The sequence below is a fragment of the Erinaceus europaeus genome, chromosome 21, assembly GCF_950295315.1.
Source record: "Erinaceus europaeus chromosome 21, mEriEur2.1, whole genome shotgun sequence".
NCBI classification, from domain to species: domain Eukaryota; kingdom Metazoa; phylum Chordata; class Mammalia; order Eulipotyphla; family Erinaceidae; genus Erinaceus; species Erinaceus europaeus.
In genome coordinates, this window is record NC_080182.1 from 17,571,796 (window position 1) to 17,599,233 (window position 27,438).

The 27,438-nt window shown below is 36.9% G+C and overlaps 1 protein-coding gene across 2 annotated transcripts in view; it reads left to right on the forward strand.

Moving 5' to 3' along the window:
• ZCWPW2 (zinc finger CW-type and PWWP domain containing 2) overlaps window positions 1-27,438 on the forward strand; it is a 119,192-nt gene that overhangs the window by 73,526 nt on the left and 18,228 nt on the right. Inside the window, exons 7-8 of one of the 2 annotated variants that reach the window (XM_060180459.1) lie at window positions 13,814-13,872; window positions 15,277-15,344. In XM_060180459.1, coding sequence (XP_060036442.1) covers window positions 13,814-13,872; window positions 15,277-15,344 — 127 coding nt within the window. The remainder of the gene's footprint in view (window positions 1-13,813; window positions 13,873-15,276; window positions 15,345-27,438) is intronic. The other variant, XM_060180460.1, reaches the window with a different exon arrangement.

The following is a 27,438-nucleotide window of genomic DNA, read 5'->3' on the forward strand; positions in this document are numbered from 1 at the left end:
GGTAAAATGGGCACTCAAGGAGATGAGTCACCCCCCAGTTCCAATTACTTGCTTTTCTACACTCTCCTCACCCAGCAAATTATGAAAGTTAACTAATTGTCTGTGGTCAATTGTACATTTCTGAGCTATTAATTTCTTATATTTATTTTATTACTTAGAATAGAATAAACTCCTTCACAGACAGTAGTTCAGTGTAGTGAGTAAGAAGGACATTAGAGAGATTGGTCAAGTATGAATCCCTTCTCTATCACTGACAGTGATCTTGAGTTAGCTGCTTACCTCTCTAAGCTCTAGATTTATTTTTGCTATTGGGAAGAACGAAAGTGTTAGGAAATTGTGTAGTACTTAGGAGACATTTTATAAATGTTAGCTATTATTATGGGAGTATGGATTTTAAATTTGGTACTAGAATGGGGTCTAAAATTTATGTAACTTACAGATACTACTCCCAAATATGACTCCTTGGCATATTGAATATTTCAAGGTGAAAAGCATCCAGGAAGAATTTTAAATTCCATGGTAGGTTCTACTAACAGATATCCTGTAAGAGGTGTCACCCCTATGCCCAGAAGAAAGAACATTTCCCTTTCTTCATTTCTTTCTTCCTTTCTTTCTTTCCTCCTTTCTTTCTTTCTTTCTTTCTTTCTTTCTTTCTTTCTTTCTGTCTTTCTTTTCTTCTCTTTCTTCCTTTCTTTCTCTATTGGAGGGTTAATGGTTTATAGTCAACAGTAAAATACAATAGTTTGTACATGCATAACATTTCCCAGTTTTCCACATAACAATTCAACCCCCACTAGGTCCTCCTCTGAGAAAATTTCTGTTTTCAAAGACAGGGACACTTGGGGGAAATTAAGGAACAAACTTTGTCCATAGCCTTATAGCTTTTGTCATTTTTTCCAACTATTATTCTTTTTTTTTTTCTTTTTTAATTTTTTAAATTTTTTTACCAGAGCACTGCTCAACTCTGGCTAATGGCGGTGCCTGGGATTGAACCTGGGACTTCAGAGCTCCAGGCATGAGAGTCTCTTTGCATAACCATTATGCTATCTACTGCTGCCCTCCAACTGTTTTTCATTCTTCATCAAACATACACTAAAATTCAGACTTTACAGCTTCTCTGGTCTTCATTTCCTTATGAAGTTCCCCATGTCATATAAACATATTAAATCAATGTTTATTCCTTTTTCTTACTAGTCTAGCCCAATTTATAGCAAAATTCAAAAGGACAGAGAAAAAATGACATTTTCTTCTCCTAGAGTAGTCAATTATAGTACCATTTGCTGACTAATAAAAAAATATTTCCCTTAAAAAAGTATTTTTATAATTAGAATATGTCTTTTTCATAATATAACATGGTGTTTAACATGTCAAAATATTTATTTCTGTATATATTCATGTAGCTGATCTTAAAAATGAATACCAAATTGCTTTAATTATTGTTTATCTGTTCTTTAACGTGTGGCTTGGCGGTCCTTTGTTATTTTAGTTTTACAAAACCTGATTTAAACCTGATTTTGTATATACAATTATTTATTTTTGTATGTTATGTTGTTAGGTATCAAAAAATATTACACTGGCTGAGAGGAAGGACTGCCACTCCTAGGCTAGCCCATACTTAAGAGAAAGCCAAAAGAAAAAAAAAAATTGTGTTTTTTATATGCAAAACAACTAAATCCAAACATTTATCTCCGTATTTTCTGTCAAACACTCAAAACACCAACCCAGTATTTCCCCTGCCTTAAGTCATCCCAAGACCAGGTATGAGGCAACTGTATACCATCAGAAAGGTAAAATCCTTCCAAAATGCTTAAGCCCTTTACCCTAACCTATATTGCTTTTCCTGTAGAACCCCCACCAAGTAGCAATTTAAATAGTTTTAATGATACACATATGAGCTATAGTCTTAACAGAAAATTTATGTGCTAGTTATATATAAATTACATGTTTATAATACTAATTATGTCCATGTAGAAGCATACTGTTTCTCTGTTTTCCTTTAGTTTCTTACTATTTAGAATTTTTTACATTGGAAACAACTAGAAAAAGAGTTGTTGTTGACACAACAACCTGGTCATGGTAAAAAAAAAAAAAAAAACAAAAAACAAATGTGAGACTTCAAAAGGAACAGGAATGAAGATGGGACCCAACTCAAATTAGATTTATTTTTGCAAATAAAAATATTTTAAAATAAAAAAATGATATCCTAGATATCACTACTAATTGGAAGAAAGTTGTTTTTTATTTATAAACATAGATGCCAATAAATAAAATATATGTCAATATACAACAATAGGATAAATATAAAACACAGCCATATGAAGATATCATGTATAATAACTATAAGCTATTCAAATGTATGAATATAATATACAGTTGGCTTATCTTTGCTTTAGTTTAAGAAGGAAGTCTTCATCTGCCCAATTATAGCATCAGTTGTTTACATTTCATAACTAGAGATCTGGATCTTTGTGTCAATAGTATGGAGTTCATGTACTTCAACTCACTTGATTCCCTTACCTTCATAAGCATCTTTCCATGAAGATTAACATTATAATAGATCCCTGCTGCTGACTTGTAGCCCCAGGCAGAGAGCGATCTCTGAAAAGGACAGTAAGCAAAGGAACCCCTTGGGAAAAAATATACTGAGGCTTTAAAACTCTTTAGTTTCTTTGTGGTCAGCTTTCACCTTTCCAAGTTAAGAGTGTTTACTTAACTTGAATCATTCAAATATTCTGTCACCTTTTTGTCTTTGAAAAATGTTAGTTGCTATAGAAATGCATAGATATTAAATGTAGAGTTTGATGAATTTTTACAAATGTATACACCTGTGTAAACTACTATTCTTGATCAAAATAGAGTATTTCCCCTGAAAGTCTTCAAATCTAAATTTTAAAATGCAAATGGAGTCTTTTGATGTGCAATTTGCATTTTTCAAATACACATAAATATATATTACTATAGAATGTTATTCATTTATTACTTTAAATCATCAGTGGAACCTTAACATAGAAAGTTCTTTCTTGCTAATTTTAATCACCCTGTGCTCAAAATCCACAGAAGGGAATTGCATTGCTTCTTAGAAGGTAGTGCTTTAAAACAAAATATTCTTTAGTAATGTAGTGATAAAGCTTTCTTGATTTAGTTGCAAGATTAACTTCTGTAATCTTGAAGTGCAGTCTGGAGGAATTCTATAAGGTAACTATCAGTAAAATCTTATAGTTTGACAGTATGGATTGGTCTCTGTCATCTAAATTTTTCAATACCATTTATAAGAGCAAGAACAATCTTTTTGACAAAGAATACCTATATTATTACATCAATGATTATGCTCCTCCGCCTCAGTTTTAGTCAATAGATGTGATTTTAAGGAAATTAATCTCCTAGTCATTTCCATAAGAGGGGCATTAGTAAGGACATGGGAAAAGAAATGTGAATCTGCGTATATAGGTAGCAGGATTTAAAACTACTTGATTTTCTTTTCTGATGATAAAACAACAGTTTCCTGTTGCAAGGCCCATGTTTTTCTCCAAGTTCATAAGGCTTCTATTGGGAAAAGTGACTAACAGCTGGCCAATAAAAGCAGTCTCCTATCTACATTGCTGCTAGATGGCCTGTTATTGGGGTGGCAATTCTGAGAGGATGCTCATGGCAAGAGGGGCATCAGTGATGTCTTCCTAAACCAGCAGTTGGTCTCCGGCAATGATTTATCTAAGAAAATTACATTTCAATTGTACAGATCTGGTAACTGGTAAATAGAAATATATATTTATCAATGTCTCCCTCCTGTATTTTAATAATTATTTTCATTCTAACTACTAAAACTAATAAAAACCAACAAATGAAAACATCATTTTTGAATGCTACCAATAGAAGTTTTGTGTTTTGCTATTATGTACTTAATACCGATTTAAAAACTTACTGTGGAGATTAATTCACTTAGAATTTTAATTCAATAGTGTTTTAAATATGGTGTCATAGATTTCAAAAGTCCAAAACTTTCACTCATAACACTGCAGATTTTCTATTCTGTGTTTTGAAAACAATAAAACAATAAAAATCAATGAAACAATAAAAACAATAAAACAATAAAAATAATTCTGCAAATGTGGTTTTGTTAAAAGGAAAAAAGAATACTTCAACTTGTGTTCCACTTACTACATGGGGAAATTTCCAGGTGGTATATCTTTCATTTGGGGACTAAAATTTGTGTTATGCAGTTTTATTTCATTACAGGTATAACTCTTTTCTCATCGACCTAAACACATGTAAGTTATATTTTCAATATCAAGCTGTTCATGAGAGGAATCTGAGTATATCCTAAAGCTTTTAATATAGATAAATAAGCATCTTTAATCATAATAATTTTATTGTATCTGTATTACATGATTTTGCTATGTCTAATTGTAATCACTGTTTTCCAATTTGCAAACCCTATTGAAAAATAAAGTGCCACAGAACTCTGGTGATGAGAAGTGTGGAATTATATCCCTGTTATCTTATAATTTTGTAAATCATTATTAAGTCACTAATAAAAATTTTTTAAAAAGAAAAGAAAAATACAGTAATAGTGAAAACTAGTTGAGTGTACCTATAACAATAAATTCACCTATAATTCTTTTATTTTTTAAAATTTATTTATTTATTCATTCATTTATTCAAGAAGATAGATAGAGGGAGAGAGAGAGAGAGAGAGAGAGAGAGAGAGAAAGAACCAGACATCACTCTGGTACATGTGCTGCCTGGATTGAACTCAGGACCTCAAACTTGAGAATCCAGTGCTTTATCCACTTCACCACCTCCCAGACCACATAATTCTTTTATATTTTTAAAATTTATTTATTTTACTTCTTTAGCAAATCAGTTAGTTCAAGATTCATTACCTAATTGCTTGGTTGTCTTCTGCAGGGGGAGGTCTATTTACATGTATGAGTTGGCTCAGCCTTTATTCCTTAGTCCTCACTGATTATTTTGGAGAATTAGATACCAGAGAAGTCCATAGTATATTTTTGTATGCCCTACTTTATCAATAAAATTGGAATGTTACGAACTGCACTGGATTTTCTACATCATTCCTCCCCCCCCCCGTGTGTGTGTGTGTATGTGTGTGTATGTGTGTAAGAGAGAGAGAGAGAGAATCTATTTTTTATTAGTGATTTACTAATTATTAACAAGATTGCATGATAAGAAGGGTACAACTCCATACAATTCCTACTGCCAGTTTCATATTCCATCCCCTCTTATTGGAAGGTTCCTTATTCTTTATTACTCTGGGAGTTTGAACCAAAATTCCTTATGGAGTGAAGAAGGTGGAAGGTCTGGCTTCTGTAATTGCTTCTCCGCTGAACATGTATGTTAGCAGGTGGATCCATACCCCCAGGCTGTTTCTATCTTTCCCTAGTAGGGTGGGCTCTGAAGAGGTGGGGTTCCAGGACACACTGGTGACTTGCCCAGGGAAGTCAGGATGGCAGCATGGAAGCTATTTTTCCCCCTTTTGCTGACCTTGTTGTTTATCATTGTTGTTGTTGTTATTATTGTTGTTGAATAGGACAGAGAAAAAACAAGAGAGGAGGGGAAGATAGAGGGGGACAGAAAGGGGCAGGGAAGGATAGACACCTGAGGGGAGTCAGGCGGTAGCATAGGGGGTTAAGCGCATGTGGTGCAAAGCACAATGACCTTCCTAAGGATCCTGGTTCAAGCCCCCAGCTCCCCACCTGAAGGGGAGTTGCTTCACAAGTGGTGAAGCAGGTCTGCAGGTGTCTATCTTTCTCTCCCCATCTCTGTCTTCCCCTCCTCTCTCCATTTCTCTGTCCTACCCAACTACAACAACATCAATAACAACAATAATAACTGTACAACAATAAAACAACAAGGGCAACAAAAGGGAAAATAAATAAATATTTTTTAAAAAGACACCTGTAGAGCTGCTTCACTGGTTGTGAAGCGACTCGCCCTCCCCTACAGGTGGGAAGCTGCGAGCTTGAACCAGGATCCATACGCTGGTCCTTGTGCCTTAGACTATGTGCGCTTAACCCACTGCATTAGCCAGGCACCCTTTCTCCTTTCTTCTTTATTTGTGGAGTACCTCATGCATGAATGATTCCAACACTCTTGGGCTAGCTTTTTAATTCAGATAGAGAGACAGAAAATTGAAGATAGAGCACAGCACTGGAACTTCCCTTGGTGCTGTGATACCTCACATATAGTGTCAGAACTTGAATCTGGCCAAATACATGCCCAACTCAGTATGGTATATCTCTGGCCACCTACTATCAAGCTTGTGTTTTTTATAGGCATAAGTGAAACTTGTGCTGCTTAAAAAATAACCTGTGATCTCTCTGGTATATATAATTGGAACCATTTAAAAAAATTCAAGGCTTTAAAAATGTCCTTGAAGTATATAATTGTAGAGCTTCTTGAAGAGTCCTATCATTCTTACCCTCAGCTATGATTTAAGAGGGTTTAAGTGAAGGCAAATCATGCCTTCTGTTTAGTGTAGCCTAGTGGGTCAACTTCACTTATCTTGGAAAATACTCTCCTGTATTTCTGCTTGAATACACACTTCAGAGTTTTCTCTAGTAAGCCTTTCAAAGCTAAGAAATCTAAAGTGTTTTAGTATGAAATTAAACAAGACTGAAGAGATAGTGCAGGGAACAAGTTACTTATAAGTAATATTGCCAGGATGGATCTTTAATATTGTCCAGTCTCACAGGAAAACTGAATTCTACTGAAGACTGACTAGACCGGAGCATGTATGCTAACTAACTGACCTTTATGTTCAGAAACATTAGACTTGTATTCTTTTTGATGAAATCATGTTTTAAATAGGCCTAGAAAAATGATCATTTAAACCTTTCTCCCTTTTTAAAAAGTGTTACAAGCAATCATTATCTAGGACCAAAGACTTGACTTTATTACTTTGTGCTCTCCAGATACTCAGATAATGTAATAACCATCATTTACTGTGCTCCATGAAATTAATTTTCATCCTTATTCCAAGCATATTTTTCCAGCAGATTTTTCAAAGGGAGGTGAGAATATATTCTTTTCCTTCTGTTTTCTAGCTTGACAAGAATATTTGATTCATTTTTTTATTTGTGTTTAGTAAAATTACAGGATATAGTTCCTCACCACACCCACTACCACTGTTCTGTGCCACCATCCTACCTCCCAAAGATACAGCAACTAGAGTTCTCACGAAGTCTTAGAAACTATTTGCTTCTGTTTTTCTGTTTGTTTTCTTTTGTTGTTGTTTTGCAAGTTCATGTGCATAAGTTCTCTAGATTCCACGTATGAGTGAAATCATCTGGTAGTTGTCTTTCATCTCTCTGCTCATTTTGCTAAGTGTAATCACCTCCTATTTTCACAGTTAGAATGATTACTGGTAAACATGCTTCACTTATAACTATCCTGAATTTTGTTTTGATGTGGTTTTATGTTCTTATTAATTCTTTTTTCTGTTTACTTTTGTTTGTTACTTTATGTGGATGGTTTTCTATGATACTTTTACCTACTGCATATATGTTTCCTACTTGTCTTTGTGCTATATTTTGTTTTGTGATTATCATGAATATTGTGTCTAACTTGCAATATTTACAATAATCTTTCTTTTTTAATTGGCCTTGGTTCACCAACATTTGATTTTACTGCTTTATGCATTTTTCCCTCTTGTTTCCTAAATCTGTGTTTTTACCTGTTACTGTTTTGTGTTCCTGTTTCCATCCTGCCATTGATCACCTATTAATAGTTGGGGTTTTCTTTGCTTCTCTTTTCTTGTGGGACTTCTTTCAGCAATTCTTTTTAAAAAATTTTTATATTTATTTATTTTCCCTTTTGTTGCTCTTGTTTTTTATTGTTGTTGTAGTTATTGTTGTTACTAATGTCGTCATTGTTGGTTAGGACAGAGAGAAATGGAGAGAGGAGGGGAAGACACAGAGGAGGAGAGAAAGAAAGACACCTGCAGACCTGCTTCACTGCCTGTGAAGCGACTCCCTGCATGTGAGGAGCCGGAGGCTCGAACCAGGATCCTTAAGCTGGTCCTTGTGCTTCACATCACATGCGCTTAATCCGCTGCGCTACCGCCTGTCTCCCTCAGCAGTTCTTAAAAGGCAGGGTTAATAGTGGCCAATTTTTTCTGCTTATGGAGTTTGCAAAGCTCTCTACAACTTCCTCATACCTTCAGGTTAATTTGGTCAGGTAGAGTATTTGTGGCTGACAGTTCTTATCTTCTAATATCTTGAATAAGTCATTCAACTCCCTTCATAGCTTTAGGGATTGTGATGAGAAATCTGATGAGATGATGGTTCTACTTCTGTATGTTCGATTGTTTTTTCCCCTAACAGCCTGCAATATTTTTTCCTTGCTTTAAGACAGTTTTCCTATGATATATCCTGGTGTGGGCCATTTTAGATTCAAAACTTCGGTCTGGTCTTTGTTTAGCTTCCTGGATGTCTTTGTCTGAATGTTGCCCAGGTGTGGAAAATTTGCTGATTCAAATTTTCATGCCATTTTGTACATCTGATCTCCTGTAAATCCTGTCATGACTATATCTTGTGTATTTCTAAGCTTGTACATTTGGCAAGGTTTTTGTTGTTGAGTCAGCAGGTGGTGCTGTGCCTATGGTGTTGGATTTCTCTAATTATATATCATGGTGTGGAGGTGGGGTGGGGAGATTCTATCATGTGTCTCTGGGCTGGTTTAGTGCCCATGATGTCAATGTGGGATCTTGCTGCCATGTTTCCAGCTTCTGTCGCTAATGAGTTTCTTAAGAAGTCCCAGTTATAATTTGGCAAGTTTTTAGGAGATTTTTTTTTCATTTCTGTAACTAGTTGATCTGGTGAGTGATGCATGGCAGTTGCTACCCCATGACCACACCTCCATAAATTGGTTGGGATTTTTTTCTTAGCTAGTTTCCAGGTCTTGAGCAAACCACCAGGCTCTAGTTCTTCATCAGGATTTCATAAACACTGGTGAGAGTCTTGGGGGAGCAGTTCAATATCCTGTTAAATGTACAAGTTAAATGCCCAGAAATTACCCACCTCCCTATTGTGGGCAATGTGCTCCAGTGTGTAGCTACCAAGATAGTGCCAGCGACCCCTAAAAATGTCTTAAATCCTGAGAATCTCATCTACGTCTTTTCCATTCACTGAGCATGCACTTCTGCACCCACCTGTAGCAAAATGAGTTTCTTTGGATATACCAGTTATAATTTGGCAAGTTTTCAGATGTCGTTGCTTACTTTAACTAGTTTATCAAGAGAGCAACGTGTAGCATCTTCTATGCTCTGACCAGACCTCTATAAGTCACCCCAAGTGTGATATATTTTTCAAGCACATACTCACATTTGGAAATTCTGTTAAAGCAGGCAACTCTTTGGTGGACCTAGAGGGGGTTGTATTGTTATGTTATGCATAACTGAGAAATGTTATGCATGTACAAACTGTTGTATTTACTGTCAAATGTAAACCATTAATCCCCCAATAAGGAAAAATTAAAAAAAAAAAGGTATTAGTATGTTCACTCCAAAGACTATGGAATCAGTAAAGTATCTCTGAATAATAATGTGATTTCTTCTTCCATGTTACTCACTTTCTCCTCAACAACCACCAAAATCAAGTTGAAAATTATACTTTTTTGGAAAAAAAATTAAAGATTATTTATAATGGCCAGGAGAGAAAAAGAGAGTGAACCAGAGCATCACTATGGTACATGTTATGCTGGTGATGTAACTTGGGCCCCTATTTTAAAAAAGTAGGCAACTCTTCAGTGATTATTGATTGTCAACTACTCTCAAAGGAAGCCTATAAAGCAGACATAAAAGGCATTTTAATAAGTAAATGAAATGCATATAAAATGCACACAAAATGTATATAAAAATATGCTGATTCAGATTTTCATGCCTTTATGCTTAGCACAGCTTACAAACTTGTTCTTCTTGATTAAAATTTTAAAATGATTTTTATTTAGATGAATAGTGACTTAAGGAAATGGGCAATGTCAAATCAGTTTATGCAGATTATATAAATCTGATGCAAACACAATTCCTATGGATTTTCTGTCCTTTGCAATTGAAGGTAATTCTATCATTTGCCATTCCTTCCAGCAATCCTAATTATCATTAAATGGCTATATATTTTTCAACGAATGACATATATTCTCTACACATACCTCTTTGATTTTTATTTAAAGACTTTATTTATTGTGGTACGAGAGGTAGTGCAGTGGATAAAGCATTGGATTCTCAAGCATGAGGTCATGAGTTCAATCCCCAGCAGCACATGTACCATAGTGATGTCTGGTTCTTTCTCTCTCTCCTCCTATCTTCCTAATAAATAAAATATTTTAAAAAATAGACTTTATTTATTTATTTATTTACTTATTAATGAGAAAGATAGGGGGAGAGAGAACCAGATATCACTCTGGTAAATGTGCTTCTGGGGATTAAACTCAGGACCTCATGCTTGAGAGCTCGATGCTTTATCCATTGTGCCACCTCCCAGACCATCCTCTTTGAGTTTTACATGTACAAAAGTGTTGATACCGACTTTAGGTTTTTTTTTTTTTAAATTAGGGACATTCAAATAGCTTTATATTTGTGAGAATGAGTCTATGTTGGGCCAGTACTTGGAAAGATTTTTATTTCACTGAGAGTCATCTTTAACTTAAGAGTCTCCTGAAGATGTTATTTAACCCTTCATCCTAGAGGTTGCTCTCAGAGTTTCTGATTCAGTAGTTCTAGAGTGTTATTTCCTTTTTTAAATTTATTTTTTATTTAAGAAAAGGTAAATTAACAAAACCATAGGGTAGGAGGGGTACAACTCCACATTTCCCACCACCCAATCTCCATATCCCATCCTCTCCCCTGATAGCTTTCCCATTCTCTATCCCTCTGGGAGCATGGACCCAGGGTCGTTGTGGGTTGCCGAAGGTGGAAGGTCTGGCTTCTGTAATTGTTTCCCCGCTGAACATGGGCGTTGACTGGTCAGTCCATACTCCCAGTCTGCCTCTCTCTTTCCCTAGTAGGGTGAGTCTCTGGGGAGGCGGAGCTCCAGGACACATTGGTGGGGTCTTCAGTCCAGAGAAGCCTGGCCGGCATCCTGATGGCATCTGGAACCTGGTGGCTGAAAAGAGAGTTAACATACAAAGCCAAACAAATTGTTGAGCAATCATGGACCCAGAGGTTGGAATAGTGGAGAGGAAGTGTTAGGGGGGTACTCACTGCAAACTCTAGTGTACTTCTGCTTTCAGGTATATATTTTCCACTTGTTTATGGATATGTGTGAATATATGCTCTCTCTCTCACAGAACCTGGTGCATATCTAGGGTTTGGGACTTTGTTAGAAAGTAATCCACCTGGGATGGAATTAGAGAATGCTATGAAAGGAAAGGTCTCCCTGAGTAATGAAGCTGAAGGGTTGTCATTCCACACCTGAAGTTTCTGGACACAGTCTGAGCTGAAGCATGTTGAGGTGGCAATTGTTGCATTGATTAGGTTGCAATCGGCTGATGCAATATTATTTGATATGGATTGGGAGAGGCATGTGGGAAAGAGGGCCCTATCCTAAAGTTTCAGGACTGGGAGAAATATAGGCTCTATAGTGGAGATGTGAGGTTCCTGCTGTCTTAGGGTTCCAAAAGACAATGGATAGTTAATGTTATCATCACATTATTTGGTAATTGGGTTAACTTTGAAAAGTCCTTTTGTTAGGGTTTGCGGTATAGTACCCAGTATCTTGTAAATAGCTGTGCCACTGGTTGCCTCTGATCTACTTGGTCTGGGCTTTTGAGAGAGTCCACATATCAAATACACAGCCTATATATTAAAAAGACTCAGTCTGTGTTTTAAAAACTTTGAGACATACAATTAACTTTTCCCCTCATATTAATTAACTAGTGATTTATATGACTACACTGTACTAGGAGTGTACATAAACACCATTCCCACCACCAAAAGACTGTGACCCATCCCTCCCACCCACTCCCACCCCCCACTGGCCCAGGAAGCTGCATGTCTACCCCTCACCACAGGGTTTTTACTTTGGTGTCCTACTTACAATTTGGTGAGGTCCTGCTTTTAGTTTCCCTTTCAGATCTTCTTACTCAACTTCTGTTGATGAGTGGGATCATCCCATATCATCTTTATCTTTCTGACTTAGCTCACTTAACATAATTTCTTCTAGCTCTGTCCAAGATGGGTCAGAGAAGGTGGGTTCATTGTTCTTGATAGCTGTATAGTATTCCATTGTGTATATATACCACAGCTTTCTCAGCCACTCATCTGTTGTTGGGCACCTGGGTTGCTTCCAGGTTTTAGCTATTATGAATTGTGCTGCTATGATCATAGGAGTACACACCTCTTTTTGGTTGGGTGTTATGTAGAGTGTTATTTCTATATTGAATTTCTTTGATTATAAATTGTTATATGCCATTGCCTAACCTTTCTTCAACTTTTCCATGTTATTAAGCTTTAAAAAATTATGCTTTTATAGGGATATAATCTACATGCTATACAACTCACTCTTTTGAAAAGTACAGTTCACTAGTTATTAGTTTATTCAGCATACAACCAATACAGCTTTCTAATTTTAGAACATTTTTCATTAACCCAAAAGGGAACTCCATATCCATTGGTCATGTGGGTCATATGGGTCACTGCCCACCTCCCACTTTCCATCAGTCTCTGGCAATAAGCACTAATCTACTACTGTCTCTATGGATTGCTTTTCTGGCCATTTCATAGCAATGCATCATACAGCAGGTGACCTTTTGTTTCTTACTTTTTCCACTTTTCAGTTACAGAACATAAAGGTTTCATGTTTCGGCCATGTTGTAGACTGAGTCAGTGCTTCATTATTTTTTAAGACTAAATAACGTTCCAAAGTGTATCTACCACAAATTATATAGCATATGCATATCTCTTCATTAAGGAATGTGAATTTTCTACTTTTGGACTAGTATAATATTGTGAGTGTTCTACATGATTTCTCATGTGGATACATTTTCATTCCTCTTGAGTGTATATTCAAGAGTGGGATTGCTGGATCATAAGGCTAATAATATACATTTAACATTTTGAAGAAGTGTCAAATCATATTGCAAAGTGGCTACACTATTTTGCATTTCAACACCAATGTACCAAGGCCCAGCTTCTCCACATCTTGTTTTTGCTTAGACATTAAAGCACCAGTCAGAAGGTCTATTGTCCATATCCTATGCAAATTCCTTCTGAGTTTGACAACTTTCATTCCTACATATATAGATTTGCATTCATGTGTTTCCAGCATCTGGATATTTCTTTTTCTTTAAAGGCATTTATAATAGGTATATAGATAGATATAAAGATAGAGATAGATAGGGTAGATTGCGTACCTTGCCATTTGTGGTCCAGGTTCAATCCTCAGCCCCCACATGGCAATACAATAGAATCAAAGGAGGCTCCAGTGTTGTAGTCTCTTCCTCTTTGTATGAAAAAAAAATGGTCTGAGAACTGTGAAGTCACATATTTACAAAACCCCAACTCTGCATATGAAACAAAGAGGAAAAACACTAACAGTTGTTTTAAATAGTATTTTTATGTGTTTGGAACAAAGGGGTTAATATAGGGTTTTTTAGATCAGTCTGCCATCCCTGGAATTTAAACAGATCAATAATGGAATTGCAGCAACTATGAAAGAACTGACTTTGTCTTACAAGTGTTTAGGGATATGAGTCAGAATTTTTCTTCTCGGCTAAATTCCTTAGACAGCATAAGATTTATTATACTCAACTCATTCAGTTCCATATGAACTAATTCATCTGCTTAATTTTTATTTTACAGACACAAGTTTCCAAAAAGAAGACTGAAGAGAGAAAGTCCAAAGTTAGAAAAAAAGGAAGGTATGCTTTTTAAAAATTAAAAGGTATTACAGTGAAATTAAAGAGTTATATAACATATTATTCTGGTTTTTTATTTTGATTAATTACAGAACCATTTGATTTTTTCTTTTTTATTTATTTATTGATGAGAATGATAGGAGGAGAGTGAGAAAGAACCAGACATCACACCCATACATGTGCTGCTGGGGGTTGAACTCAGGACCTCATGCTTGAGAGTTCAGTGCTCTATCTATTGCGCCACCTCCCAGATCACCCATTTAAATTTTTCTAAGTGAATTAATAAAGTTCAAATTGTAGGTGTAGAAACATGGAAAAAAAATTGTTTCCATATTTATAACACTTTTTTCATTTATTGTTTCGGTTGTCACCAAGACTTTACTGTTTTTTTAGTCATAAAGTGAAAGAGACAGAGAGACAAGGAGACCAAAGCAGAGAGGGAAAGATACTACAGCAATGAAGCTTCCTCTGGTTTGGTAGGGGCTTAATTCTAACCTGATCATGCACAAGATAAAGCAAATGCACTATCTAGGTGAGCTGTAAAGCTAACCCAGAACTAAAACTTTCAAAGTTTAATATCATGTACTCAAACAGATGAAAATCAGGATTTTAATTTTAAAAACAGCTCATGTAAACCAGAAATAGATCCTATATGAATATATTAATATTTATCATTGGATAATGTATATGGTTTGTATCTTTATTGATTTATTTACTTATTGAACATTAATTTGTGCTTTGTCAAAAGGAGTTTAGTTAAAGGGAAAAGACTGATTTTAGTATATACCCTCTCTCTTTTTGTCTTTGTTATAGACATATTTTCAAAAATGATTTTCACTTCATCTCAGTTTACTTCACAGTAACCCTATCAAATTGGTGGTAGGGGTATCATAATTTTTCCCAATTAAAAAATGAAAATGTGTGCCTTAGTGAAATTAAGTAACTTTTTAAAGATTTTGTTAAAGAAAAAAATCTTTCAACAAATTTTTTTCTGACTAAATTAGAAGCATACCACAGTGGAAAAAAATCACATACCTTTTAGTCTAGCACAATTTGTCATGATCAGTGGCTTACTTATGCTGTCAAACTTTTTAATTTCTCAGAATCTCAGTTTCTACATAGCATGAGAGTAAAAATTTGGGTGAAGAATTATACAAAAAAAATTCTGTAAGGTGTCTGGAAAATTGTTAGTACTTTTTACCCAATAAGAGTTCAAATTAATGTAATTCCCTTTTTGAATTCTCACTGCACTATGCTGCCATACTTACTATATAAAACAATCAAGAAAAAATACCTTGAGATAAAGAAATACATATTCATAATACAACTATTAACACATATACATGGATTGTTGTTCCACCATACATGATTGATCTATTGAGACTAAATATGTCATTATTTTTCTAGGAAAGCTATTTTAAAATGTTCTTTTGAAAATGTTTGTTCAGATGATGCCTTATCAAAAGAAAACATGGGTATGTAAAAACTGGTTCTGCTTCTACCTATATTTAATTACACAAATGTTGTGGCACTTTTATGAAAAGAATTTTTTTTAAAAAAACCTTGTTATACATATATGATATATGTGAAGTATTAGTGGGTCATTAAAAATATATGATAACTCATTTTATTGGAAAATATTGATTTACAAGACTATTGTCAGAGGCATACAATTTATATCTCCCTATAACAAGTATCAGCACACCATACCTTCCCCGAGATTGTCCTCTTCCTTTACCACTAGACACAAGATCCCCACTTCTCTCCTTTCAAGCCCTTGCATCTTCTGTAATAGTCCATATCTAATTGAATTTTATCCTATACTCTCACTTCCTTTGTTTCTTTAGTCTTGCCTATGAGTGAAAGAAGCACGTATTTTATCTCTCTCCTTTTGGCTTATTTCACATACTATGATTCCTCCAGGTTCCATCCAAGGTGTAGCAGAAAAGGAAATGCCATCATTTCTTACAACTAAGTATATACTTCATTATATATACAAGTCTTTCATCTCCTTTGTTAAATTTATTACTAAATACCTAGTTATTTTGAATGCTATTAACATGTGGGATTGATTTCTTGATTTTTATTCCTTTAGTTTCTTACTTTCATAGAGGAATGCCACTAATTTTTATATTATTAATTTTGTAGCCTGCAACCTTACTATTGATATAATGCCCAATTCCCCCCCCCCCCCCGAGTTTTCTACTGAATTATTTTGGAAGTTACATACACACACACACACACACACACGATGATGTTATCTTCAAATAGCTCTGTCTTGCCTTTCAATTTGGATACCTTTAATTTCTTTTTCCAGCTTGAAGGCTATAGGTAGGACTTTCAAGTCTTTGTTGAGTAATAATGATGATTGTGTTGTTACTCGCGTAAGAGGAAAAGCTTTTGGTTCCTCACAATTTGGTATATTGTCTGTATGATGATTGTATATTGTTTTACTAAGCTGAGGAGCATTCTCTCAACTCCCTCCCCCTTGAGTAATTTTAATCATAAATAAATGTTGAATCTTATTGAAAGCATTCTCTGCATCTGTGGAGATAATCCTGTGACTTTTTTTTTTACTTTCTTGTTGATGTGGTGGATTATATTACTAGATTTACATATATTGAACCATTCTTGCATTCAGGGGATAAATACCACTTGTCATAATATATAATCTTTTTAATAAAAAGTTAGATCCAGCTTCTAAGACTTTGTTCATCATGTCCATTAAGGATTTTGGTCTGAAAAAAATTTCTTTTATCTCTGTCAACTTTCTGTGTCTGGTTGATGTTGATATCATAAAAATATAATATAATATAATTAATATAATATAATATAATATATAACTTGATTATATAATATGTAATATAATTATTATATTATACTAATTAAATATAAATGTCAGGGAGACTTTCCTTACATTCAGTTTTTTTTTTAAAGATTTTATTTATTTATTTATGAGAAAGGTAGGGGAGAGAGAGAAAGAACCAGACATCACTCTGGTACATGTGCTGCCAGGGACCGAACTCAGGACCTCATGCTTGAGAGTCTAGTGCCTTAGCCACTGCACCACCTCCTGGACCACACACATTCAGTTTTTAGAAGAGTTTGAAAAGGATAGGCAATAGATGTTTTTGTGAAGATTTGGTAAAAACCTATTGGCAAAATCATTTGGGCCTGGAATGTTGTTTTAATTTCTGTTTCAACGTCCTTTACTGTGTTTTTTTCCTGTTTTCTATTTTTTTCCTCATTAAAAATTGGAAGGTCCTAGAATTATAAAAAAATCACCAATTTCTTCTTCATTCTCAATTTAGGTCACGTAAAGTTTTTCATAGTGCCATCTCATTATCCTTGCAGTATCTGTGGTACCTGTTATTATTTCTCTTTTATTTTTATTTAATTTTTTATTTATAAAAAGGAAACCCTGCCTAAACCGTAGGATAAGAAAGGTACAACTCCACACAATTCCCACCACCAGAACTCCATATCTCATTCCCTCCCCTGATAGCTTTCCTATTCTTTAACCCTCTGGGAGTATGGACCCAAGGTCATTGTGGGATGCAGAAGGTGGAAGGTCTGGCTCCTGTAATTGCTTCCCTGCTCTGAACATGGGTGTTGACAGGTCGATCCATACTCCCAGTCTGTCCTTCTCTTTCCCTAGTGGGGACGGGCTCTGGGGAAGTGGAGCTCTAGGACACATTGGTAGGGTTGTCTGTCCAGGGAAGTCTGGTCAGCATCATGCTAACATCTGGAACCTGGTGGTTGAAAAGAGAGTTAACATATAAAGCCAAACAAACTGTTGACCAATCATGGACCTAAAGGCTGGAATAGTGCAGATGAAGAGTGTGTGTGTGGGGGGGTCCCTCCATTTTGTAGATAGCTAGTAGGCATATTTTAGTTATATTCCAAAGGGTCTGTAGCTACACTAGTGGGTTTTTTTTGTTTGTTTGTTTTTGTTTTTTTACCTGAGCCTGAAATCTGATATGCAGGTGGATCCTAATTATTGTCTGGGGAGGTGATGTCATGGCTGGCAGAAGGACCAGAAAGCTGGATCAGGGAAGAGAGTAGCTTCCAAATATAGGAAAGGGGTATAAATACTGTTGACTGTAAACCCCATCAATTTGATGTGATCTGGGGCCCATATTTAGCTTAGGAGCCTATGTGACCTCTGCATCCCTGTAGATCTGAGTTCACATTCTGGTCATAAGTAGGAGCATTCCAAGCTGCCCCAATGTCAGGACCCATCTTCCTCAGGTGTATATTATCCAGCCTTCCTTTGGAGGATGGAACATTCTCTACCATTGTTGATCCAAGATGAGGGCAAGGTCCTATAGGGAGCCCACAAAGGGGTCTATTGTGTTGTTCCTGATAGGAATGACCTGTAATAATGGAGAGAGGGATTTATTCCAGGTCTAGGTCCATTATGTCTGTTTGGAAATCTCAGGACTCCCTGAATAGGGCCCCAGCTGATGGGGTGGCTGATAGTGACTAAAGAGTCATTGTTAAAGTATGCCAGTCTCTTGCCCTTATTCAGCTTTTGCAGTCCTTGCTTTGATAAGATTAGTTTTGGAGTGAGTGAGAGAACTGTAATAGGAAGTAGGTAAGGAGGTTATCTAAGTAGACACTATTTCATTATGAACTTTATACTGACTCACTACAGACTTGTGTATTTTTGCTTTCAGGTATATATTTTGCCCTAATTTATGGATACATGTGAACATATGCTCTATCTCACGGGACCTGGTCTATATCTAGGTTTTGGGATTTTGTTAGAAAGTGAACCTCCTGGAATGGAATTTGAGAATACTATGAAAGGAAAGGTTTCACCTGAGTAGTGAGGGTGAAGGGTTGGCATTCCATGCCTGACGTCTCTGGACACAGTCTTAAGTGAAGCATCTGAGGTGCTACTCATTGCATTGATTAGGTTGGGATCGGCGGATGCAATATCATTTGGTATGAATTGAGAGAAGCATGCAGGAAAGTGAGACCCACCCCAGAGGTCCCAGGACTGGGGGAAATATAGGCTCTAAAGAGGAAGCGGGAGGTTCCTGCTGTCTTAGAGTTTAAGAAGACAATAGATAATTATTGCTATAATCACATTATTTGGCAATTGGGTTAAATTTGAACTATCCCTTTGTTGGGATTTGCTGTATCGTACACAACATCACCATATTTTATGTCCTTTGACATTATTTGTATGTAGCTGTGCCACCGGTTGCTTCTGTTCTCCCTGGTCTAAACTTTTAAGAGAGTCAACATATCAAAGACAGCCTATGTATTAAAAAGATTCAGTCTGTGATTTTAAAAACTTTGAGACATTCAATCAATTTTCCCCTCTCATATTAATTAAATAGTGATTTATATGACTACAAATAGATAGGAGTGTACATAAACTCCATTCTCACTGGGGCCAGGTTCTATCCCCTGCTCCCCACCTGCAGGGGGAAAGCTTCACAAGTGGTGAAGCAGGGCTGCAGGTGTCTCTCTGTCTCTCTCCCTTTCTATCACCCCCTTCCCTCTCAATATTTACCTGTCTCTGTCCAATAAATAAATAAAGATAATTTAAAAAAACACCATTCCCACCACCAAAAGACCGTGTCCCATCCCCCCATCCCCACCCCGTGAAGGGTTTTTACTTTGGTGCCCTACTCCAAATTCAGTCAAATCCTGCTTTGAGTTTCCCTTTCTATTCTTTCTCAACTTCTGTTTATGAGTGGGATCATCCCATACTTATCTTTATCTTTCTGACTAGGCTCACTTAACATAATTCCTTCTAGCTACATCCAAGATGGTTCAGAGAAAGTGGGTTTATTGCTCTTCATAGCTGCGTAGTATTCCATTTTGTATATATACCACAGCTTCCTCAGCCACTCATCTGTTGTTGGGCACCTGGATTGCTTACAGGTTTTAGCTATTACAAATTGTGCTACTATGAACATAGGTATACACATATCTTTTTGGTTTGGTAGTGTAGAGTCCTTGGGGTATATCCCTAGGAGAGGGATTACTGGGTCATATTGAAAGTCCATGTCTAGCCTTGTGAGAGTTCTCTAGATTGCTTTCCACAGAGGCTGGACCATTTTACATTTCCACCAGCAGTGCAGAAGGGTTCCTCTGTTCCCACAGCCTCTCCAGCATTTGTTGCTGTTGTCCTTTTTGATGTATGCCACTCTCACAGGAGTGAGATGGTATCTCAGTGTTGTCTTTATTTGCATTTCTCTGACAACCAGCGTCCTGGAGCATTTTTTCATGTACTTGTTACCCTTTTGGACCTCCTCTGTAGTGAATGTTTTGTTCATATCCTCTGCCCATTTTTGGATGGGGTCATTTGCTTTTTTGGTGCTAAGTTTGCTGAGCTCTTTGTGTATTTTGGTTATTAATCTCTTGTCTGATGTATGGCATGTGAAGATCTCCCATTCTGTGAGGGTTCTCCCTGTTTGTGTGATAGTTTCTTTGGCTATACAGAAGCTTTTCAATTTGATATAGTCCCATTGATTTGTTTCTGCTTTAGTCTCTCTTGCAATGGGGTTTGTATCATCAAAGATATCCTTGAGGTTTAGATGGGAAAGTGCTCCACCAATGTTTTCCTCTAAGTATGTGATAATTTCTGGTCTAACATCTATGTCCTTGATTCATTTGGAGCTGATTTTTGTTTCTGGTGAGATAAGGTGGTTCAATTTCATTCTTCTGCATATTTCAACCCAGTTTTCCCAGCACCACTTATTGAAGTGAGCTTCCTTCCTCCATTTAAAACTTTGGGCCCCCTTATGAAAGATTAGGTGTCCATAGGTGTTATTATATCTCTTTTTTTAATTTTATGATACTATTTATTAGATTCTCTTATTCTTTGTGACTTAAGGCTTTTTTAAAATTTTGTTTACTCTTTCAAAAACTAACATAATTTTATTTTGTATTTTTATGTAATTTATATGATCTCATTTTTTCCATTTTTTATTAGTGATTTAATATTGATTTACAAATTATTACAGAAGTAAAAATCCAAACCTTTCCCACCATCAGAGTTCTGTGTACTTATTTCCTCCATTGAAAACTGCATTATTTCTTCCAAGATCACAAATATTGGTTGACAATTATTTCTATATCTATCTATATTTTTATATATTTTCTCATTTTTTCCTATTGTCCTGCCTTCACTTCCTTTCTAAGTTGACCCATACTCCCAGCCTGTTTCTATCTTTCTCTTGTAAGGCAGGGCTCTGGAGAGGTGAGGTTCTGGGACATATTGGTGAGGTAATCTGCTCTTGGAGTTCAGGATGAAATTATAGCAGCATCTGCAACTTGGTAGCTGAAAGGAGGTAAGATATAAAGTAAGACAAAATGTCTAATGAACAGGAGCCATAAAGTAGGAATAGAGCAGATGAGAATAGGGACTTTAGGGTAGATAGAAGCTAGGAAGTTTGTTTTGGGTATGTCTCTAGGGCCCATGACTTTAGTAATTTTTGCTTGAACTTGATAGCTATCCTACAGGTGGACTAAAAATATTATCTGGGAAGATGGTGTAAGAGTTGAAAATAGGACTAAAAAGTTGGGTCAGAGCAGAGAGTAGCTTCCAAACTTGAAGAAAATATATAAATACAATGAATTATTTACCACCCCGATCTGACCTGAGGCCCATGTTATACTTGTGGATTTTTTTGCAAGTTCATGTATATATATCCTCTAGATGCCATATATGAGTGAAACCACCCGGTAGTTCATCTCTTTACTTATTTCATTAAACATAGCCACCTCCAGTTCTATCCATTTTGTCCCAGCGGACACACCATACTTTCTTCATCCAGTCACCTGTCCATGGGTAATTAAGGATGGGTGCAAGGATCCTGGTTCAAGCCCCATGGCTCCCCACATGTAGGGAGGTCACTTTGTAAACAGTGAAACAGGTCTGCAGGTGTCTTTCTCTCCCCCTCTCTATTTCCCCCCCCCCCATTTCTCTCTGTCCTATCCAACAACAATAGTAGCAGTAGCAGCAGCTGCAACAGCAACAATGGAAAAAACAAAAAGATGGCCACGAGGAGCAGTAGATTCATAGTGTAGATACTGAACCCCAGTGATAACCCTGGAGGCAAAAATAAAAAAAAGAATGGTCAGTTTTGGCACACCTGGCATATCTGGAGAAAGACCCAAAGAGTCCTCCTTGAGAGAATGGAACGTGGTAATTAGGGCCTGGGGGGTGCTGCTTGATTTGATCTTCCAGTGGGGTGAGTTGAGATTAGAGGAGATACCCTGGAAAGACCCTTAAGAAATCTACCAAAATGGACCTAGCTGAGGCAAGATCATAGCTAAGTTCTGGAAAAGGACTCCACAGAACCCTCAACAGATAGTCCGACCGAAGTAGTGCAATACTAGAGGCCCAAGAAAGGCATAGACCCCCCCTGCAGAAACATGTCAGACCATAGGGTAATTATCAAGTTGTATACAGTAGAACTTTGACAGGTGCCACCTGTACTGGTGTGTTAACAACGAGGAAGTTGCCACTGCAGTCTAAGTAAAGCCACAAATTCTAGCAGTGGGAGAAGCAACTGTGGGAATGTCAAAAGGTAAAGAGCTTCATCCTACAGAAATAGTTTAGAGTGGAGATGCCAGCATATAGCTAAAAATCCATTCTGCAGAACTATGCCAGCTAGAGTGAGGCTACCAGGAAAGCCAGAAAGAGGCACACTGATTAGCAGCAGGAGGGCTTAAAGTTAGTGTTAGCATGTAAAGATCTTGTGAGTGGCAAACTTTAAGCACATTCCTTTACAGACTGGGTGGATGAAGGGCTTATCTGATGAAGCTTCTCTAAATTTTGGATGTTCCTGCTGGTCTTTGCAGATTCCAGCAGCAGAGATGGATGAATGGAGACACATACTGGTCATTCTGCCTCAAAGATGACTCAACTTCTGCCCCAGGGCTGTTGGGCAGAACAGAAAGCCTATCAGTATCTGAGAGGCCATAATCGTCTCGTTCCTCACCAGGGAAGGTTTAAAATAGGATTACTACTCTTCAGAACTATGGTAAATTATTCTTCCACTGTGCTTTGCCTCCACAGAAAAGCTTGGCTCAGAAACTTGACCCCACTTGACTCCCACTAAGCTGCTATGAAGTCTTAAGGCCTAGCTACCTCAGAAGATTTAGGTCCTGCCATAGTAAGACTGGAGGCCCAGAGACCTTGAGTTACTGAACTGAAGAAGGCATTACTAAGGGAAGGTCACACCTTCTGAGATCCTTGAAGGACCTAAACTCTCAAGGAAGTCAGCTGTGCTCTGTGGGGCTTGATTTATCTAGAAGCTGTGTGGTTCCCTCCAGCACAGCACACTCTGTAAGGTGTGACCAGACCACCTAGACTCTCTAAAGTAGCCTGCAGGATGACAGATCGCCTGATTTGTGCTTCAGCTGGGCCCCAACCTCCTCAGGGATGTGCTTAACTTGGAGGCAGAAGAATCCATACCCCATGAGTGGTTAGCCTACTTTTCAGCAGGGGAGTAAGAAAACAGTAGTTTGTGGGCAGGAGGGGTTCTTCTGCATCTAGCCAGCACAGAATAACTATACTCTTCTGCAAATGTATTACCCTATAAACTGACCATGCAGGGATGCTTCCAAGTAACTGCTAGGCATAGCCCAGATGAGTTAATCATTCCCTCTACAGGTGTCATGGTGGCGATGGGGTGGTGTTGCCAGGAACCTGAGGAACAAAATTCCTAGGTTAAAGATATGGGAGCTGGTGACTGGAGAGTGCAGCCTAGAAACCTGTCACCTTAAAAAGTGTAACTACGGAGGGGATGGGATATGACAGGTTGATGGTGGAAATTGTATGAATCATGCCCCTTTTATCCCACAATTTTGTCAATCACTATTAAATCACAAATAATAAATTTTAAGAAAGAAGTTGAGAAATAAGAAAATACAAAGCAGAACTTGGACTTGGTTTGGTGTATTACGCCAAAGTAAAGGGCTCTGGGACTGGGGAGAGGGTTTGGGTCCTGGAACATAATGTCAGAGGACCTAGAGGGGGTTGAATTGTTAAAGAAAAAAAAAGTGTAGAAGGTTCAGTTTCCAGTACCACCATAAGCCAGAACTGAGCAATACTCTGGCAATTTTCTATCTCTCTCTCTCTCTTCTTCCCTCCTTCTCTTTATCTTTTTCATTCAAGAATGGATAAGTAAAAAGAAATCAAATTAAAATTTAAAAAATTAAAGAAGAATAAATAAGTACAAATATTTGTATAAAAGTATAACTGAGCACCTGGTGGAGTGCATGAAGCTACCTGCAGGGGAAGCTTCATGAGTGGTGAACCGGTGCTACAGGTGCTCTTACTTTCTCCATCTCTATATCTCCTACCCCTTTCAATTTCTCTCTGTCTTACCAAATAAAATAAATAGATATATGTTCAAAAATGTAACTGGGGAAAGACCTATTTGAATGGGGAATGCACAGGTTGTGGTCTCTGCCAGTAAGAGAATTCCTTTGTCCTCACTCCCACTTCTGAGGTTAGGTGTGGCATTCTTTGTCCTTATAATGGAGACAGTGACTGTCTCTGTCTCAATCTCTTCCCTAGAGTATTAGGTTATATCTTACTGCTGCCAGTTTCTACCCCTCCCACTCCGACCCCCCCCCCCCCCCCCCCGTGCACACTGTGTAGGACTTCAAGGCTTAAAAATTAGTACAAGTTCCTCCTTTTCTCCCAGTCTAGGTGAAAGGTTCCATCCTTCTCAAAGTTTTGACAAGACCCATTTCCCCTGTAGATTTATCTCCTGTGGACTGCAAAGTCCTTCAATGTCCTCAGTAGCCTTTGTTTCTAAATATACCCTCTGTTTCTCTTACTGTCCCATAACTCCTTACCAAGGTCACAAATAGGTTTTTTTTTTTTTTCCTTTTTGCTTCTTCCAAAATAACATTGTGGTTGTGCTGTCTTAATAGGAAATGGTTAGTAATAAACAGTATTTTCCTCATTTGAACATCTTAGGCTTCCTCTTCCCCCCATCATTTTTTACATTGATTTATATACAGAGTTTTGAGGATGTCATTAGGTTTCTGTTCCTTTGAATTGAATTTTTTTTCTGCCTTTGTCATGTATTTAATTTTTATAAAATAAAGCAATAGCAGTTGTACAAGGAAATACCAGCATCAATACTTTTCATTCCAGACTGCTCCATTCCACGTTTGTTGAGGTCCTAGGGCGTGAAGAGACAGAAGGAAGAAAAGCAGCAGCCTGAGGCTTCCAGCTGAACTAATTGCCACTGGTATTAGGACACAGTAGGGTGAATATGGGATATGCAGGGAGAAAGTTTCCGTTTTCAAAAGTGATTTACTCTTCCTATATTTTCATTATTCTTGAAAAGCAGGCAAATGATTATTGACAAAATGGAACTTTGGAAGCCATGAAAAGAGGCTTTGAAACCTAATCCGTTGTTGGCACCCATTGTCCTTCTCCCTTATAGACACCGTCAGATCCTATGCTATTGCATTTCAATCAGCACTGCATTTCATCAATTAAATAAGCCAATCATCTATAGACTCATTAAACAAAAAGAAGGCAGTCAGAGGAAGGAGGAAGCCATTATTAAAAAAAAAAATCCTTTTGTTCCTCTTTTAAACCACTACAAAATTCTGTTGTTTTCCTTCTCTTTTTAAACTTATTCTTCTCCTGATTTCCTACTAGTTAAGCTTCCTTTTTGTATTTATTCTGTTTCTTTGCCTATTTGATCATTTCAAATATCCCTCTAGAAAAGCAGAAATCATTTTGCCCCTGGACTACTCACTCTTTCATTAGGAGACCCTAGCATTGCAGCTGTGGGTTCCAATGTGTGATCTGTGCCCCTCCAAGCCATCTGGGATACTATAGAAGAAATCATTGTGGTTAGGATGCTCTTACAGGAAATGATTCTTCCATGTTAGTGAGTGAATACAACTTCTTCACAGTTTCACATTCTGCATGGTTCTGAGTAGTTTCAGTAGGTAACTGTTCAAATGGTTAACCCTTTTACTTTATCTTATTTAAATAACTAAGGAGCAGCAACATGTAATCTACTATGTTATTTACCAGAACAGAAAGAGCAGTTATTTCTTGTTGTTTTTTTTTTTCCCTTCAAATTATTTTATTAAGGGGTTAGGGTTAACAGTCCAGCTGTTGGCACATGAGTACAATTTCTCATTTCCTCCTGATAGGTGTATAGAAAACACTCTCACTCCCAACTTAGGTGGTTTTCCACCATTGTGCACCAGGTGCCCTGCCCATTCCCTCCTCTCCCAGAGTCCTTTGCTTTTGTTTCCTTTAGTGGAGATTCTGTCCAAGTCCTGTTCCCATTTTTAATTGGTTTTTGTTGTTGCTGAGTTTAGTGAGTTCTTTATAAATTTTGGTTATTTGTTCTTTATCTGATAGGTGGTATGTAAAGATATCTGACTCTCATTGCTTTCTTTCTGATTTGATGATGGTTTCCTTTGCTGTGTGCAGAAGCTTTTCAGTTTGATATAGTTCTGTTGAATTTTTGTTATTCTTGCTGGTCTACTTGAGTCTTCAAATATATATTCAAAACAGATATTTTGAAGTATTCTGCCAATGTTTTCTTTTTCTTCTGGTCTTATGTTCATGTATTTTAGTTAAATGGATTTGCCTTTTGTGCATCGTGATATGTGGTGACTTAATTTCATTCTACTGTACTTTTCAGCCCAATTTTCCCAACATTATCAGTTGAAGAGACTCTCCTTTCTTCATTTAATGATTTATGCCCTATTGTCAAAAATTAGTTGTCCATACATGTGGGAGCTGAGAGGTTCTTTTTCTGTAGTTTAACCCTCGTTAAATTTTAACTACAAACAATTATGCGAATCTGTTGATCTATACCTCTGAAATCTCTCATTTCTTCTTAGTGAGGTCATGTTCAAGTGATACAGGAAAATTAAACCATTTTCTTGAATCTCTGCCTGATTTTTCACACTACTTTTTAAATGCTCATACATGCTAAATTCTATTTCTTTAGTATCTCAGATGTGCTGTTCTTTATGTATTTTAATCTCTCCTCATTGTTTTTCTCATTATTAGTTAACAATCAGAAGAACTAATTAAATACAGCTACTTTACCTCTCTAAGTATGACTTTCATTATATGTAACAAAGACATGCAGTAGGAATTCCCTTATTCAATAAAGCAAGAACCTATCTCTCAAAATTAATAGAAAAAGTTGAGGAATTGTTCAATATTTAATTGTAGTCCCAAACCATTTAATTAAAGAAATAGTAATTTTTGGAATATGTCTGTATACTCTAACTTTTAAGAAAATTGACATAAGGGATATTATTTGTAATATTTATATTTTACCTAAAACTCATTTTATTGCCACCAGGGTTATTGCTGGGGCTTGGTGCTGGCACTACAAATCCTATGTACCCAGTGGCTATTTTTTTCTTTCTATTTTATTTGTTAGGACAGAGAAAAATTGAGTGCAGAGGAAGAGATAGAGAAGGAGAGAGAGAGAGAGAGACATCTGCAGACCTGCTTCACCAAGTGCGAAGTGCCCCCACTGAAGGTAGGGAGAGTAGAGGCTTATACGAGATCCTTGTGCATGGTAATATGAT